Source organism: Nematolebias whitei, chromosome 16 (genome assembly GCF_014905685.2).
Source record: "Nematolebias whitei isolate Nwh7 chromosome 16, NemWhi1, whole genome shotgun sequence".
Lineage (NCBI taxonomy): Eukaryota > Metazoa > Chordata > Actinopteri > Cyprinodontiformes > Rivulidae > Nematolebias > Nematolebias whitei.
In genome coordinates this window covers 27,653,113-27,670,716 of record NC_056513.1, presented here as the reverse complement: position 1 = coordinate 27,670,716, position 17,604 = coordinate 27,653,113, and the positions used below count along the sequence as shown (strand labels likewise).

Here is a 17,604-nt window from a genome sequence, read left to right as displayed (position 1 = left end):
TGTGACTTTATTCTCGTAATATTATGAGTTTATTCTTGTAATATTTCGACTTTATTCTCATATTATTTTACTGTTGTGAGACTTTATTCTCGTAACATTACGACTTTATTGTTGTAATATTACGACTTTATTCTTGTAATAGTACGACTTTATTCTCGTAATACTACGACTTTATTGTTGTAATATTACGACTTTATTCTCATATTATGAGTTTATTATTGTAAATTTAGACTTATTCTTGTATGACTTTATTCCCGTAACATTACAACTTTATTCTCGTAATATTATGACTTTATTCTCAAAATACACAAGTTTATTCTCATATCATTTTATTGTCGTATGACTTTATTCTCGTAATGTTATGAGTTTATTCTCGTAATATTTCGATTTTATTCTTGTACGACTTTATTCTCGTAATACACAAGTTTATTCTCATATTATTTAATTGTCGTACGACTTAATTCTCGTAATTTTATGACTTTTTCATGTAATGCAAATTTTTTTGTTCTTGTAATGTGGCTCTAATACTCCGTCGTAGGTTTAAATAAACTGGATCAAAAAAAATGTGCAAAGCTTGTCATTTCGGTTGTTTTTCAATTTCAAAGACAGACATCCCATCTGTCATATAATGAAATTTTCTTAACAAGAATTAAAGTAAACTACCTGCTGATTACTGTGAATGTATGAACTGTAGGAGAACTGGGTCATGTTTAGACATAAACTTGCTTTTTAGGCTGAAATTATTGCCTTTTAAATTTATTAAACCAAATAACTTTATTAATCATAGGTGATGCCTTCAAGGAGGTAACAAAAACAGACAACTGATATGCTTGAAATGAAAAAAGAAAAACCCACATTTTATTGCACTTAAGTTATAAGAAAATAAAATTCTAAGTGAATCAAACAAATACACAATCCCTTTCAGTTTTTTGTCTCGTTTTCTTTTTTTTCTTTGCCAGGCAGTATACATGAACTGAACAAAATAAACACCTGCAACAAATCTGATTTCTCAAACCAGATCATAAATTATAACAAACGGCAAACAAGAGGAGATAGAGAGAGATTGTTGTCTTTTTTTAATATACAGTGTTATACCACTTTCACAGTTCAGCTTGAGTTGTGACTCTTGAAGATTGAGACGTTTTGTTTGGCTACAATGTTTCTGTCCACCATAGTTGCCTTTGTGTTTTTAATCCCCCCCCCCCCCCCCAATTTGCAAAACTGCAGCTCGTCTGATTTTACCTGCATCACGTGTAACACTAAGACTCTCTGCAGCTTCACCTGTCAGTTGATGCTTATGATGGTCTCCTCTGTTGCTTCAGACATCTCTGAATTAAAAAAAAAAAAGTAAAAACAAACACAAACAGATACGGACAGTTCTTTCATCCACGTGTTAAAATCGATACATCTGCTTAGTTTAAATCTTTTCCTCTTAGTCGTGTTTTTTTTTGTTGCCAGTCCACACAGCATTTTGTACATTTCCCCAAAGAACAGGCTGAAAAAGCTTTGTCCCAAGGAATGTGTTTACAAGTTGCCCAATAACACGCTAACACACACACTTACACACACAAACACAAGCACCCCATCAGCCTTCACCCCCCCCCCCCCCCCCCGTTTCTCCTCTTCTGCAGGCAACCTCGTCAGTATCTGTCAGACGTGCTCCCCTCCTCTCAGCCTCGTAGAGGCACGTTTGGCTCAAGTTTCAGTGGCAAAAATAACGAAACGAAACAAAACCGAATGCGTCAGCTGTTATATTTGTCACGTTTTGTTTCTTTAAGTCCAAACATAAGAGTTCAATTCTGGAATTTCGCCTGGGACTAAAACGTCACAGCAAGAAAAAGTTCCATCTCTCTCTCTCTCTCTCTCTCTCTCCATCTCTCTCTGTGTCTTTTTTTTGTTGTTGTTGTTGTTGATGATTCCTCTAGCAGCATAAATTCAGTTTGGCCACTCAGGAAAAACAGTAGAGGGGAAAGAAGCTGAAGGGAAACCACCAGCTGGACTCTGAAAAAGCGACTCTGGAGGGCCGTGTAGGGACGCAGCTCCAAACCCAGGTGATGAAAACAGAAATTAAAAACGACAGGTAGCAAAGTATTGGGTTTCCAGGGTTTCTCTAATACTGGAGTTTGCACAAATGGAAAAAAAGCCAAAAGCCCTAAAATAAAACAAAACCTTTCATATGATAAACCACTAAGGTACTGAAATTCACAGTTGTATTATTGTGTGCGACACTGTGGAGAAATCAAGCTACAGAAACCGAGTGGGGGAGAATAAGAAGGGAAACGGAGTGACGAGAAACGAGCCTGAACGCTCCAAACGCTTCCTTTCTCTCCACGACGTCAAGCAGCTCTTTGGGAGAAACTGAAAAACTACTTCCTACATCTTCTACCATCTTTAATCTTTTCCCACGGTCAATGCTTTCCCCTGGTTAGCAGGCTGTTTGAGTGTGTGTGCGCCTGTGGATGAACACTGATGGGTGTGTGTGTGTTTGTAGAGGGTTGGGTGGTGGTGGGGGGGCACTTTTAAAAAATAAAATATCTCTGTACATCTCAAAATCTGTCAGGCTTGAGCGAAACCAAGTCTCTGTGCAAAGCCGACCCCGAACCCAAACCGCGGCGAGTCGCTTTAGAGGGAGTCAACCTTTCACGTTCTTTTTCTCGTCTTTCTCCCTAACAATCGAGAACGGACCGCTTGTTCCCTCCACCCCCGATTTCCACCCTGAACCCCCCAGGACTCCACTGCGCACATCGGTGTGAGGTCAAAAAGCATACGTGAGGATCTATCTCAGTAACATGGGAGAGATGGGCAATAGGGATGGAGGGCAGCAACAGCCCACCGTTATATTTATTGTATTTTTTGTGGGGGGGTTAGACATCTGTGAATTTTAATAAAGAGTTTTGGGTGCCGGCCATCTGGTTTCCAGGCGCCTCATCTCCCATTCCCTCTCTACTTCATCCTCTTTGCGATTTCCTCCTTCAGCGTGTCCAATGTCTCATTTCATGTCCACGTCAAAGTCCAACACCAGCAGCTTGGTTTCCTCGGTGCCGTTGCGGCTGCCCACAGCGCACACCAGCTTGGTGTTGGAGGCCCGGATGCGCCACACAACACCGCCGCTGCCGCCGCTCTCCAAGGTGACCAGGTTACGGATGAACTCGCCCGTCTTCAGGTCCCACAGCTTAACGGTGCCGTCATCCGAGCTGGTGATGACAAAGTTCTTGTTGAACTGGAGGCACGTCACGGCGCTCTGGTGCTTGTGAGGACCTGGAGGAAGACGAGGAGAAAATAAAACGGCGTTTGTTATTGAGGTTTCACTGTGAGGAAGTTAACCAAGAACTTTTACATGATGTTACTAATTTTAATGACTTTTAAGGCAGGGGACATTCAGTTTAAACCACGTTTCTTGTCCTTATCTCAGGTGAATATGTGAGGCAGTCGAAGCTGTCTGGACAACAATCACTTAAATATGGGCTTCAAGATTGTTAGCACCTGTTAGCCTGAACAAATCTAGAGAAAGTTTTATTCCAACCTAGTGTACCCGTTTATTAATTTGTGAAACAAGTGAAATGTGTACTTGAATGTAAAAATATGAAATATACAAAGCAGTATAGATCAACGTGTTATTTCTACTATATGTACTGAATAAATATATTATTCTGATGCAGTCTAAGAATTAACAATTTATTTATTTTTTACTTTAAACCTTCCTGAGATCTTTGAAGTGGTGTGCAGTGGAGAGCATCCTGTGCTCCAGCATCAACGTGTGGCATGGAGGCTGCACAGCTGCAGAAAGAAAAGCTTTGCAGAGAGTGGTGAAGGCTGCACAGAAGTCTGTTGGAGTCAGCCTCCCACCATCACAGACATCTAAACATACAGATGCAGGAAGAGAGCCACCAGCATCATGAAGGACCCCACACACCCAGCACACACACTTTTTTCCTCACTCCCCTCAGGCAGAAGGTTGAGGAGCATTAAGTGTAGGACCACTAGACTGAGGAACAGCTTCTACCCTGAAGCTGTTAAGACTCATGAATCTTTAATCAGGATTATCACTGTGAAAATAAATCACTGTAGTATCACTTGATCGTTGATATGTGCTGCTGATTTTATGCTGCTGATTTATTTCAAGCTGATGTGTTCATTCTTAGTCATCTGCTCACACAGATTCATGTTCATGCTGCTGATGTTGTTCAGCTTATTGTTTTTGTACTACTAGTGCTTAGCGTATTCTTAGTTTAGCATATTTCTTAGTTCATATCTTAGATCTTATTACTGTTTTTCATTACAATTTATACTTTTGTTGGATGTAACTGGGACCCTGTGTACACAAGTTCGTTCCACCACATGTACCACATGTGGTGCAAATGACAAATAAAGAAACTTTGACCTTGACTTTTGACCGGTTTGGCTGAGGGTTGCCTTTGTGTTGGGTTTTTAATCTTGGATTTTTTTCTTTCCCTCTCAGTGAGTTTGAGATTTCACACCAATAGATTAAATATAACTATATTTTTTGTATTTCTAACCATTTTATTTAGTCACAGTTTAAAGAAATGAATAGGGATTCAAAGCTCACTTTAATTCTTGCTTGAAGCTGGTCACCTATCCAGACTGTAAGTAAATCAGTTTAATGACCTGTTGTTTCAGTGATCAGTTTAAGTGACTCTTTAAAGTAAAAGCTGTGATTGAGCCAGTGATTTACCATGTTTCCACTGAAGTCATTACCTCTTTAAATAAAATATTACTGGTAAATGAAAGGGGAAAGCTCTGACCCTCAACAGTTCTTGGAGTAATGACACTTGAAACAAACAGTATTTACTGGAACAAAATGAATGGGAGTGATATGAAAGTAAAGCAGCTGATAAAAACTGGGCCGTAAGTGTCAGTACGCCAGCTGTAAGCAGAGTTTAGTGATGCGCAGTAGGATGCTGTGGCACAGACCTGTCGCTCACAGAAATTTAGCAGCTGCTGCTCCATGTGCTCCATCCACCGTTTGCTAAAATGTCTTGATGACACCAAGACTTGGATGGCTGCGAACTTCTAGAGTTTAAATGATCAGAAGACTGAGGTCATTGTGTTTAACCCAAGCTCTACCACTGTCACTGATCCTGTAAACCTGCACTCCCTTCAGCCTCATCTAAAGCAGTCGGTTACCAATCTCGGGGTAGTGTTAGACTCGGACTTTAAGTTTAATAAACAGATCAACTCTGTTCTGCAAAAAAGCTTCTTTCAGTTAAGGCAAATAGCAAAGCTTAAGTCCGTTCTGTCCAGATCCGACCTTGAAAAACTAGTCCATGCATTTATTACAACCCGGCTGGACTACTGTAACTCGCTTTATGTTGGGATTAGTCAGGCTTCACTTTCACGTCTCCAGCTCGTACAAAATGCTGCAGCTCGGCTACTAACAGGAACTCGCAGGTTTGAGCACATTACTCCGGTTCTGTCCTCTCTTCACTGGCTTCCTGTACGTGTCAGAATCAATTTTAAAATTCTCCTGCTGACATTCAAGTGCATTAACGGCCTTGCACCCTCATACCTCTCCGACCTTCTTCATCCTTATGCTCCTTCTCGAGCTTTGAGATCATCAGACCAGCTGCTTTTGGCCGTACCAAAAACCAGGCTGAAGCTCAGAGATCGAGCATTTTCAGTCGTGGGCCCTAAACTTTGGAACAATCTGCCCATCAACATTCGACAGGCCACCTCAGTCTCTGCTTTTAAAACTCTCCTAAAAACTCATCTGTACTCACTGACATTTAACACAGGGTGATCGGATTTAGATCTAGTTTTTCAATGATGCTGATTCTGTTTATGCTTTTGTTATTATTCCTATTTAACACAAGGTCATCTGATCTGATTTAGTATTTCATTGTTTCTAATTGTTTTCTGTTTTATATTTTTATTCCATGTGCTGTAAATATATCTTGTTACTTTTTATTTGATGTTGTGATACTTTTGCTAAGCACTTTGGTAACAGTTTCTGTTTTAAATGTGCTCTATAAATAAATCTGACTTGACTTGACATGTGTGCCCAGTTCATTTGGTTTCCAACATAAGGACACGGTAAAGAAGGTGTTCCTATCTTCTTTATGCGTTTTTATCTAGAGGATTCATAACTCTGTGCACCACACCCACCTCGGCTCCCCCCTGCTGCACCATTAGCTACACTCCCTTCAGATCACAGTGACTGCCTTGTTGTGGGGCTATTGTCTTATCAAAACAGTAATGAATGGCAAAAACTGTAAGCTGACCTAAATATATGACCTACAAAGCTCCCCTGTCTTTTTACCGCTGTACCCCCTTGTCGTCAACGAGACCCAACATTCATCCTCCCCCCTGCCTCGTCCTTCCCACTCTGTTCGGGCTCTCGCTGGGGCATCCTTTTGTTCAGCTGCTGAGTGTTGGTGTTTGAAGAACCAGCTTACAGGGCTGTGGTTTGCTAATGAGGGTATTTAGAGACGGGGCACCAGTGGCTGCCACTTTTATTCAGTAAAGGACTTCCAACTTCCTGTGAGACACTAAGCGCTTGTAATGAAGATAGATCTATTCAAAGAGACACAAAGAAACCAGAACCAGATCAGGACGTGTCAGCTCAGTACCATCAACCCAGCAAGTCTTTTAGTTTGGCTTTTAACTGCACGATTCCAAACTAAATGATCTGCAGCGTGTAGGATTAATCTAATATTACATAAAACATCAACAACCACAGCAACAGAGTGGGCCATCTTTGGGTCCAACATAAAGCCGCCTCTTTCTGTGAAGAATGAGTCCAAAGGTAAAATCTTACTGGGCTGCTACTTTTGGCTACCAGTTGATAAACAGATATTCCACTGGAGTCTCCAAAATGTCTCAAAATACTTGCAAAGATTCTCAATTCCCTTGTATTAGGGAGCACAGAGGTTCACAGTCTTGGCACTTACAGTAAATTTTAATAGTGTTCTCAAAATGTTGTGTGACGAATCGTCCCAACAAAGTTGTTGTGATTGTCTTAAACTCGTCTCAACCCAATCCGTTTGGCTTCAGTGAAGTCTGCAAGCTGTATTTTCACACCCACACAGGAACTCTCTAATGACAGAAAACATCCCTGAAAGTTCCAGTCTAAAAACCAGGCTGAAGAATATTAATAATTACAAAAAATCTGCTCCAAATCCACATATCTTCATTTTATTAGTGTAGTGCAGTAGATTCAAACATAACTGTAGGAGACAGATACTGAGGTGGGTGCAATGTTGCAGGAGTTGGGCAATAACGGCTCAGAATTGTTAGAGGGCAACTGAAAAACATCAATTTTCTCGCAATTTTGAGTCACCAACTAATCTCTTAACAGTCATAGTCCAGTGAGACGACTCTGCAGTCAGACGTCCTTTTAACACAACGGTTGTCTCTTATTGGTTACAAAAAAAGGCAACCTGCAAAGCTACCATGTCTTAATTGACATGTCAAACAGGCTCCATGTTGACATGCACTTACACCAAGTTGGCCCTGTGGGAACAATTGACTGACAGCAGTTTTGTACTAATTGCAGAACTCCACTTTACACATTTAAACCAGTTTAACCCCACAGCTAACTCTGAGTTGTAACAACGGGGATTAACTTCAACAGATGTATGAAGTCCATCTTTAGAGGGGACATATATAAAGTGTCTAGACTTGCATAGGTAAAGTTGGGCATTTAGTTGTTTTTCAGAGAAATGCCACCAATTCTCTGACTGCAGCTTCTCTGGTTTGGCAACAAAAAGAAGCCCTTGTAGTTTTAGTTGACAGCTATTTTATTTGTTACTGTGAGCACAGGTAATCCTTTAACATGCCAATAAGTCCAACAAGCTGTAACTTGCAGAAAAACAGTTTTTCTGCTGCGTCCATGTATGATCTGAATGTCTGATAAAACCGGAGTGCCCTGAGCTTTTTTTTTTTTTTTTTACAGGTATTGTCAATAGGACAAGCTGTGACTAAGCAGATGCAGTTTTATCCACACTTCGGAAGAATTTAAACTTGATTCATAATTTCCTTTGTACATCAAATTAATTTATCAAAGATAAAAGTGTGACGTAAATACACGTCTAGGAAATCTTCAGGTTTTCCTTAATTTATCGTAACTTCCGGACTATTGAGCGCACCTGAATATAAGCTGCGCCCCCTAAATAAAAAAAAAAGTACATATATAGGCCGAACTTGTGTATAAGCCAAAGGTGTCCACGTTGTAACGAGATATTTACACTGAAAGATTTTGTACAACTTTTAATTAAATATGTACTGGTAACATACACAAACACACACAGTAAATGTTTTATTTTTTCTGAACAATGCTTGTAACACGGCTGGTAATAAATAAATAAATACAGTGGCCTACCAGGAAAAGTCATTGAACACCATCTTCATCTTCCTCCTGCGCACTAAAACCACTAAACTCATCTTCATCAGTGTCAGAATTAAACGGCCTCAGAAAACCTTCATCACACACGTCCTCAGTTTCTTTCATTGTCGCTCTCAACGTCACTTTCGTCTCGAGGCAAATTCGTGATTTGATTTACGATTCATAATTATTTCCAGTGGTTGCAAACACTTTGTTGTGTACAACGAGGGGGGAAACTCCTGAAGGGAGAGGAAGGGGAGGAGAGAACTGGTCCATTCGTCCACTGTGACCTGTTTGGTCATTTCATTGGTCAGTTTTTATTTTTTAACTTTATTTATACAGGTAATCTCAGTGAGTCACGAGGACCCACCCCCTAAGAGAGACGTGTATTGGGCATCTATGTGAGTGCCCGTGTGCGAAGAGGCTGAATGTTTTAGCGGCATGAAGTTCATAGCCCGTCAAAAAAAAACGTAAATCAGCCGCAGTTTTTAAAACGTGTGAAAAAAGTAGCGGCTTATAGTCTAGAAATTAACCAAACAAGAATTCATACAACACTTTACAACTGATTTAACTTGTATCATACTAGAGTCACGGGGGCCCTCACCTTGCAATGTTTGGAGACACTGGCCGGTCTTGATGTCCCAGATCTTGACAGTAGAGTCTGCGTTGCCTGAGACAAGGATGTTGTCTTTGAGCTCCATGCCGCTGGTGAGGGACTGATGCCCCGTTAACGTGTGGATGCAGTTCCCCGTCTCCACGTCCCAGACTCTTATAGATGTATCCAGAGAGCCGCTCACTACGTGAATCCCGTCAAACTACAGACAGAAAGGACGAGTTTTCAAAAGCTAATGTGTAAAATGTCAGCTGCACACATCACCCTAACTTGCAGTTGATTGCAAAAACATCTTCCTGACGCAGCACTTCCACTTACAAACTTTAGATTAAACTCATTGCACACGATTAATTTTATTGATTGAGGGAGCTCATCTTTTTTGTCCTAACAGCTTCAGTAGAGAACTCCAGCACTTTTTAAAAGCCTAACAAAGAAGGGGCGCACACAAATCAATCAATAAGACCGTAAACAGCCTCCTCTGTACCTTAAGTGCTTTGTCATTACACGGTTCTGATAGAGGACATCTTAAAGGACACGTTTCAATCACTCCCTCTCTTTTCTTACTTTTTATTTTTTTCCAAAATTAACCACAATCACACACACATTTGGATAAAACTAATTAAAAAAACAGCAAAAAGGAAAAAAAATAATAAAAAGAGATGCAGAGTTCAAAGTTTTTGTTTTCAAGAATCAACACAAGTCTGCGTACCTGTAAGGAGTACACTCTGTTCGTGTGGCCCTGCAGCGTGTGCAGGCAGGTTTCTGTTTCTGGATCCCAAACTTTGACCATGAAGTCGTAGGCGCCGCTGACCACCCGGCGCCCGTCATACTGAACGCAGCGCACCGCCGCCACGTGACCCATGAGCACGTGTAAACACTGACCGGTCTCAATGTCCCAGACACGAAGCGTAGCATCGCGAGAGCCGCTGACCACCCTGAGAGCAAACGCCACAGAAACAGTAAGTCAGACACCTGCAGAACAACATGGGCTTTTGAAAAGCCAGCCAGAGGCAAACTTAACAGGTGTGTTTGAGCAAAGGTAACGTATTTATACCTAAGCATTATATTCAAAGGTCTAAAGAAATCCCTATTCTTATAGTGACAGCTTTGCTGACAGAAACGTCTGCTGTAAACAACATATCTTACGTGTTCACACTTGAATGTACAGAAACTACCGTTTAACTAAAACTGCTGCCGAGGGACATGTCTCCACGAAAGATGGGCTCATTATTAAAAGTTTCAGAAGAGAACACTCCCTTTAAAAGTGACGCTTACTCAAGTTTGACATGCTTTCCTGTTATTAGGGGTCAGGGGGAAAAGTATTAAATCTGACACTGCTTTATCTGCTTTCCAGTAGACTCAGTGCAGTCTTCCACTGCAAGATTTCTGTAGTAAGACCTTTTCCACAGACCACTTAAACAAAAATAAATAAAAATTCTTGCAGTCACACAGAGATAATATTCTTTTTTTTTTCCCCTTGCAAATGCCTCACAGCGCTTCATAGATGGAAATCACTGACATGTTATTCACCGTCTGCAGCTTGCAGCCCTTCCACAGAGTGAGTAATCAAATGCTACACAAAAACCTTGGTTGGCCCCAAGGCAAAAAGAGCACTTTTGAGTCTCCAGAGTGTGATACTGAGTGAATGAGCGAGCTGCGGTTCACTTGGGGCTGCTCGCAGGGTCTATTTAATCACTATGAAACCATATGCTGGCTTCTATAGATGCAATCCTCTTACAGCTGTTGGTGCTCTTTTTGCCTGATTAGGATGTATGCTTTTAATCACACGGCACAAAAACAAAATAACTCAACATGACTCTTTTTGTGACTAAGTTGCTACTTGTATTTGCACGAAAAATACAAATTGTGCAGTAAGTGACATGTTTTAGAGGTCCAAAAATGCAACTTTTACACAGATCTAATCCATTCCATTGATTTACTTTAAGGGTTTGTGCTAAGCTAAGTGGCTATCGGTTGCAGTTGTTGATTTATAGGCATTTATCCAAGATAAAAAGATTTGTTAACTCTCCTGCTGCCTTTAGACAAAATGACCCAGGAGACCTCAGTCTCAACATGGAGGCCTCCTGGGTCGTTTTGACTCAAAGGCCAGCAGGAGGATTAAATACTAAAAAGTTGTATCCAACTTTTTCCTCATTACTATCACCATTTTTTTAAGATCACTTTAGTCCAAGAAGCTAGTTTGTCTAAATTAAACATTTTTTTAAATCATACAAAAAAAACAAACAAAAAAAAACAACTCACTGATATAAACTGGGCTTGAAATCTACCGTATTTTTCAGACTATAAGGAGAACTTAAAATCCTTTAATTTTCTCAAAAATCAACAGTGAGCCTTATAATCCGGTGCGCCTCATGTGTTAATTCTGATTGTGCTTACTGACCTCGAACTGATTTTATGTGGTACATGGCGCTCAAAAATCTGTCAAAATGAACTGGTTTCACTTAATGCGCCTTATAGTCCGAAAAATACGGTAAACTTTTTTTTTTGTTCTTTTATTATATGGCATTTTCATCAATCTTTGTTACATAAGACTGAAAACAATGACCAAATGTTGATTTTAGGCTTAGCGACACTCAGCAACACAACTTCATACCTTTTCTCATGTAGGTGCATGCAGCGCACTGTTGAGGTATGCCCGTAGAGGGTGTGGATACATTCTCCTGTCTCTGCATTCCAGACCTTGAGTGTGCGATCTGTGGAGCCGCTGATGATGATGTTGTCTCGCATCTGAGATGACCACACGCCCCCCGTGTGGCCCACCAACGTCCGCAGACACTGCAGCACCACAGAAGAAGAGTCACCTTGTTACCTTGAATGTTGGCTTCAAAGACAGTCGGGATGATTACATTTATTCACATTCAGTGTTGGAGTTCAAAATCTCATTTGGAATTTGGTTCCTATAGACCTCATGCTGCCTTCAGGGGGTGAGGGAAAAAAAAAGTGAAATTAAATTTGTGTGAACTTTTATTGGGAGAAAGAGCTCACACATTCTTGCTTTAGCACCGGAGCAGAATATCTCTGCGTTCCCTCCACGAGCTTTTTATAATTGCTTTTACTTATCTGTTAGTAACACAGCCAATTTATTCTTGTTGCAGAGGAGAGGGTTGACAGCCATATTCAATAAAAAGCATCCATTCATTCTCATTAGGGATGGTAGATTAGCTATTGATTACAGCAGTTATGGAAATCTTTCTGATCAATTGAATTTGCGTCTCCACAGTTTGTCCCGATTTAATTATCCTAAATGCAATAAATTGAAATTCTCTGGGGGAGAGGAGCAGGCGCTGGCAGCAGCTGCAGTCGTGTTAGATTCAGAGTGAAGCGTGTCGTTTTAAGTGTACAACATGTGACCTCTGACTGCAGCAGATAAGCAAATATGCAGGTGGTGGCTCAGTAAGGGAGGTAGGGAGGTGCAGACAGTGAAGGAAGACGATAAGTGTATGTATACATACATACATACAATGGTCCATCGTTTATCGCGGGGGATCCGTACTTTGAAGACCCGTGATAAGTGAAAAACTGCGAAGTAGGAATAGTACAAGTAACAACAAAGTTCATGTAGTAAAGTAAATAGTTGTTTATTTTAGTATTTATATATACAATATATATCTATATTAAGGCATTTTAAACCCTTCCCACAATCTTGCAATATTCTAAACAATGTTTCTAAACTCTAAACGCTCTAAAAGCGCACAGAATGTCATGATTTCAGCTCCCTGCCTCCTCTGCTCTTTGACACCTGCTTCTTGGCCACGCCCACTTCTCCACTGCAGAGCAGAGGTCTGACACGCTGCAGGCGGAAGCTTCTCCTGCAGTTGTGGGCTGCACACAGATGCAGCAGGAACTAAATTATTATTATTTTTTATTTTGAATAAAAATTTCGTGCCTATCGTTCGGCTCGTCCATCAATCAGCCAATTGTGTGTCATGTTCAATCTTATTTTGAAAAACCGCGAAGTAGTGAGGGACTACCGTTATATACAGGACTCACTCTATCGAGGTTTTTCAAAATAAGATTGGACATGAAACACAATTTGCTGATTGATGGATGAGCTGCACGAGCGGCATGAAATTTTTATTTAAAATAAATTACTTTAAATTATTTAGCACCTGTTGCAGTTTTGTGCAGCCCATGGCCAAGAGCGCTTGCAGGTGGCAAAGAGCAGAGGAGGCAGGGAGCTGAAATCATGACATTCTGTGCTCTTTTAGAGCTTTTAGAGTTTAGAAACATTGTTTAGAATATTGCAAGAGTGTGGGTTTAAAATGTCTTAATATATTTATATATAAATATTAAAATAAACTACTACTTACTACTTGTACTACTATTCATACTTCGCGGTTTTTCACTTATCGTGGGTCTTCAGGATACGGATCCCCCGCGATAAACGAGGGACTACTGTATAAATAAATAAATTAATATATACACACACGACAAATTATACCCATAGTGTGACACTATCACTGGCCAAAAATGTACTAATATGTTTTTTTTTAATTTTATAATAGAGTACATTATAGTTACACTGAGCATATAAAAATCCTAAATTTTATTTTGAATCAAAGACTTAGAAGAAACCTCTAAGAACAAGGCTCGAAGTGATTAGAGCCTATTCAGACACTGCGTGGGAAGAGAGAATATCTGAAATGAAGGGCTTAAGTACCTTTATCTGTCTGTGCAACAAATATAAAATAAGCCCCTCTCTGAGAACGAAGGAAGATTAAGAACCTGTGAAAGCCTTTTGTTGAACACAAGACTCTTCCTCAAACACTTTAAATTTAAACTAGATCTTTTCTTTGTTAAAAAAATAATAATAATAATAATAAAAGAAACAAACCGGAAAGCACTCGGTTTGAACAGCCAAACAGAGCGACGCCGGTATGTGCTGCACGTTTTCTGTTAAATTGAAAAATCCACTTCTCTTGACCCTGGCAGGAAATATCATAAAATGAGGGTCAACCGGGCCAAATATGCACCAAGCTCAAATTTTCCAAAGGTTAAACTTAACAGCCACAGGTGAAGACGTCAGATAATTCAGACCAACGCCACAAATCAAAAGGTTTTGTGTCTACACTCACAACTATACTTCTGATGGTCTGAAACTGGGAAAACAGGAAAAGGAGGTTACAAACGCCACACGACCATATCGGTAAAACACCCTCGAAGCTAAAGTAACGAGCACTTTAATAACAGATGATGAAAGATGTAAAACTAATGAGATGCTTGTTACATTTTGTCTTGAAGAAAGTAAAATAACAAAATATACATTCGCTTGTCCTCAATCTGATACTTTTAAAACTTTTTGGGAGTGATGGCACAGAGGTTAAAGAAGGTGGGCCTGTGATCGGAAGATCGCCGGTTCAAGCCCCGGTACCAGCAACATCAAAAATGTGGGTGGGGTAGGTGAAGCACCCACACCTGCCCCCACCCTCATTCACCCCACTCTGGGCCCATAAGCAAGGCCCTTAACCCCCATCTGCTCCCTAAACAGGTCTCTCTTGAAAATGAGTTCTCGTGGCTCAATGAGACTACCTGTATAAATAAAGGGTAAAAATAAAATAAATACAAAACAGTTATTGTTATTATGTTATTAATGCTTTTGTGTGATGTTCATGAAGCGTTCACACTATCGTGGTCCATTTTTCTTCTGTATGTTTTTCATCACGATTCTCTTAGTTTCCACAATTTTTGTTCTTTTTCAACAAATCATAAATCAAAACGTTCAGCTCTTTCAGGACAATCCTGCTATGACTTTTGGTTTTGGTGCAGCTTTAGCTTTTTGAAATATTTAGCCTTTTCTGTCATTTATTTTTTCAAATAGAAAATGAACTGAGCTCATTTTACATCCTTCAAATCTTTAGATCTGTTTACAACCTTTTACTGCTCCGTTCACATTTTGTTCTGCTTCAGCTTCTTTCAGCTTCCTTGTGCAAATTTAAACTTTCTTTCAGCTACTTTCAGCTGTTTTGTGCTCCTTTTAGATTCTTTCTGCTAACTACAACATTTTTGTGCTTCTTCTAACTCCTTTCTGCTATTTTCAGCTTGTTATCCTCCTTTCATCTTACTTCTGCAAGTTTCAGCTTTTTCTACTATTTCAGCTACTATACAACTGCTTGTTAATTTAAGCCTTTTTAGCTAATTCCACATTTTTTCCCCACTCATTTAAACTCTTTTCACTTTTTTGTGCTAATTTTTGCTTCTTTCAGCCTAATTGGGCAAATGTGTTCATTCTGCTTTCTTATGCTTATTTAAGCTTGTTCTACCTTTTCAGCTACCTATTTAGCTCATTTCAACTGTTTTCAGATAAATTCAAGTTTTTAGTGGTAATTTCTGCTACTTTCAGCTTAATGACCTTTTTTTCTCTTAAGTTCAGCTTGTTATGCTCCTTTCAACTAGTTTCAATTATTTCAGCTACTATTTAGCTTTTTTATGCTAATTTTAGCTTTTCCAGCTAATTCCACATTTTCTAGCTCATTTCAGCTCTTTCCACTTCCTTAGGGTAGTTTCTTCTTTCTGCCTTTTCAGCTACTTTTTAGCGTTGTTTTTTGCTCATTTCAGCTTTTTTTTTTGTTGCAAATTTCCAAATTTTTGTGCTAATTTCTGCTTATTTAAACCTAATTCAACAAATATGTGTTCCTTGTGCTTTCTTCTGCTAATTTGGGCTTGTTATTCCATTTCAGCTAAATTTCAGCTGTATTTTTTAGCAAGTTCTTCTGCAATAAGCCTTCACACTGCATTTTCCCAGGAAATGCAGTTTCTCTAGTTATTTCTGTGTCTGCGATGCAGAACTGGAAGATGAGTCCTATCTATTGTTCTTTTTCTTTCTCTTGCATCATCGTGACAGAAAGACACGCAGCTCGTCTCACAGATTGGCTGCTTTAGATGCTCTGTTGCATGAGGCCTATTGAACTGCTGGAGATTAGTTTTGATCAAATGATAAATCCAGTTTTTTCACAGCATGGCGCATAGTTATAGCACATATCTGAATTCCAAATGTCTGTATTAAAGCCAGTAACAGCAACGTCTAAACAAATTAATTGGGTAGTATGTGTGTCGGATGCAAAGTTTTACAATGCCCTACATTATTGAGACTACAAAAAAATGAAAATAATACAGCACCAGAGAAATCATATTCTCCGCCTCAGAATGAATTAAATCAGCTATGCTTTAATCTTTTCTGCCTTGGGCCTCACAGAAACAAATCTGTTTTCTTTAAAGCGTTCATTCAGTGTTAATGGACTGGTAGGTTGTGATTTGGTGGTTCAAGGGAAAGAGATGGTTCGTTTATACTGAAAGCTGGATTCTGTGTGGTATTTTGGCAGAACCTAAGCCAGAGTTAAAGTGAACTCAATGTATTCAGCCATGCGTTAAAACATCACGTCTAATGAAAGCGATGCTATTGAACGAGTCTTTGCCTCATTAAATGCTTAAATTGCAAACATTACAAGTGGCTGCTGGACCGCTCCAAATTTTCACTTGGAAAAAACATCCACACAGCAGAGATTTGGAGACATTTCTGTCATCACTCTTTAGAGTACCTCTGTTCTGAGATTGGGGGATGAGGTATTGTACCAATTATCCAAAGAGTTACATGAATCAGTAGATCATTAAACAAAGTGTATCCTGGCCAAAGTAAGCCTTTGCTCCTACCTGGTTTATTGTTGTTCAGATGTTATGGAATGGGGTTCTATAGAAAGCTTCTGGACAGACAATATCTTACCTGATGTAGATGGCTCTTTGATTGACCTCAGTGGGAAAAATAAAGTTTAATTCTGACCTAACTGATTAGTCTAAGCAGGACTAAGACAAAGTGGATTGTTGTCATCTTAAAACAACCCAATTCTCAAAAGTTTAATAAGAATTTTCATCATTTCATAAATGTTTACACTGCCATCAACTTCATGCTAAACTGTTATTCCAGGAGAATTGTAATAATATTCATGAAGGTAACGTTCCAGGCTGCACTGGAAGTGCTACAGCTAGCTGCTGCTGTTCTTGCTTCTATGAAAATGATAAGTGAGATATGCATCGTTTGTTTTCCACAAAACCCCACTTACAAATACTCCAAAAAATTACATGTTATAAATTATAACATTTTACATCTGTTGTGCTTTAAATGAGTTATAGTTTCAATCAAAGTATGAAAAGGTTGACACATACATGCAACATAAACAAGGTCGGGCACACTTTGCTTTTCACATCTTGAAGCGATCACATAAACAATCCAAAACAGCCAACAGACTATGAAATTTTTATGCACTACAGCTAAAATATTAAATTACAAATACAGTAGTCCCTCGAAACTTCGCGGTTCGACTTTTGCTGTTTTTCTAGCAAAGACTGGACATGACACACAATTGGCTGATTGATGGATGAGCTGCACGACTGGCATGGAATTTTTATTTAGAATAAATTATTTAAAATTATTTAGCACCTGTGTGCAGCACACATGTGCAGGGAGAAGTTCCCTCCTGCAGCATGTCGACCTCCGCTCTGCAGCACTGAAGTGGGCGTGGCCGAGAGTGCAGGCAGGTGGTGGAGAGAGCTAAAATCATGACATGCTGTGTTCTTTTAGAGCGTTTAGAGTTTAGAAACATTGTTTAGAATATTGCAAGAGTGTGGGAAGGGTTTA

At 39.6% G+C, this 17,604-nt stretch overlaps 1 protein-coding gene across 2 annotated transcripts in view; it reads right to left on the bottom strand.

Annotated features, from left to right (window-relative positions):
* Positions 1-2,788: 2,788 nt before the first annotated feature.
* The window catches only part of fbxw7 (F-box and WD repeat domain containing 7), a 131,931-nt gene continuing 117,115 nt past the window's right edge, over positions 2,789-17,604 (bottom strand). For both annotated transcript variants that reach the window (XM_037689953.1, XM_037689954.1), the window contains 4 exons: positions 11,569-11,750; positions 9,664-9,889; positions 8,946-9,156; positions 2,789-3,258 (listed from right to left, as the gene is read on the bottom strand). In XM_037689953.1, the coding sequence (XP_037545881.1) occupies positions 2,990-3,258; positions 8,946-9,156; positions 9,664-9,889; positions 11,569-11,750 (888 nt within the window). In that variant the 3' untranslated portion in view covers positions 2,789-2,989. The remainder of the gene's footprint in view (positions 3,259-8,945; positions 9,157-9,663; positions 9,890-11,568; positions 11,751-17,604) is intronic.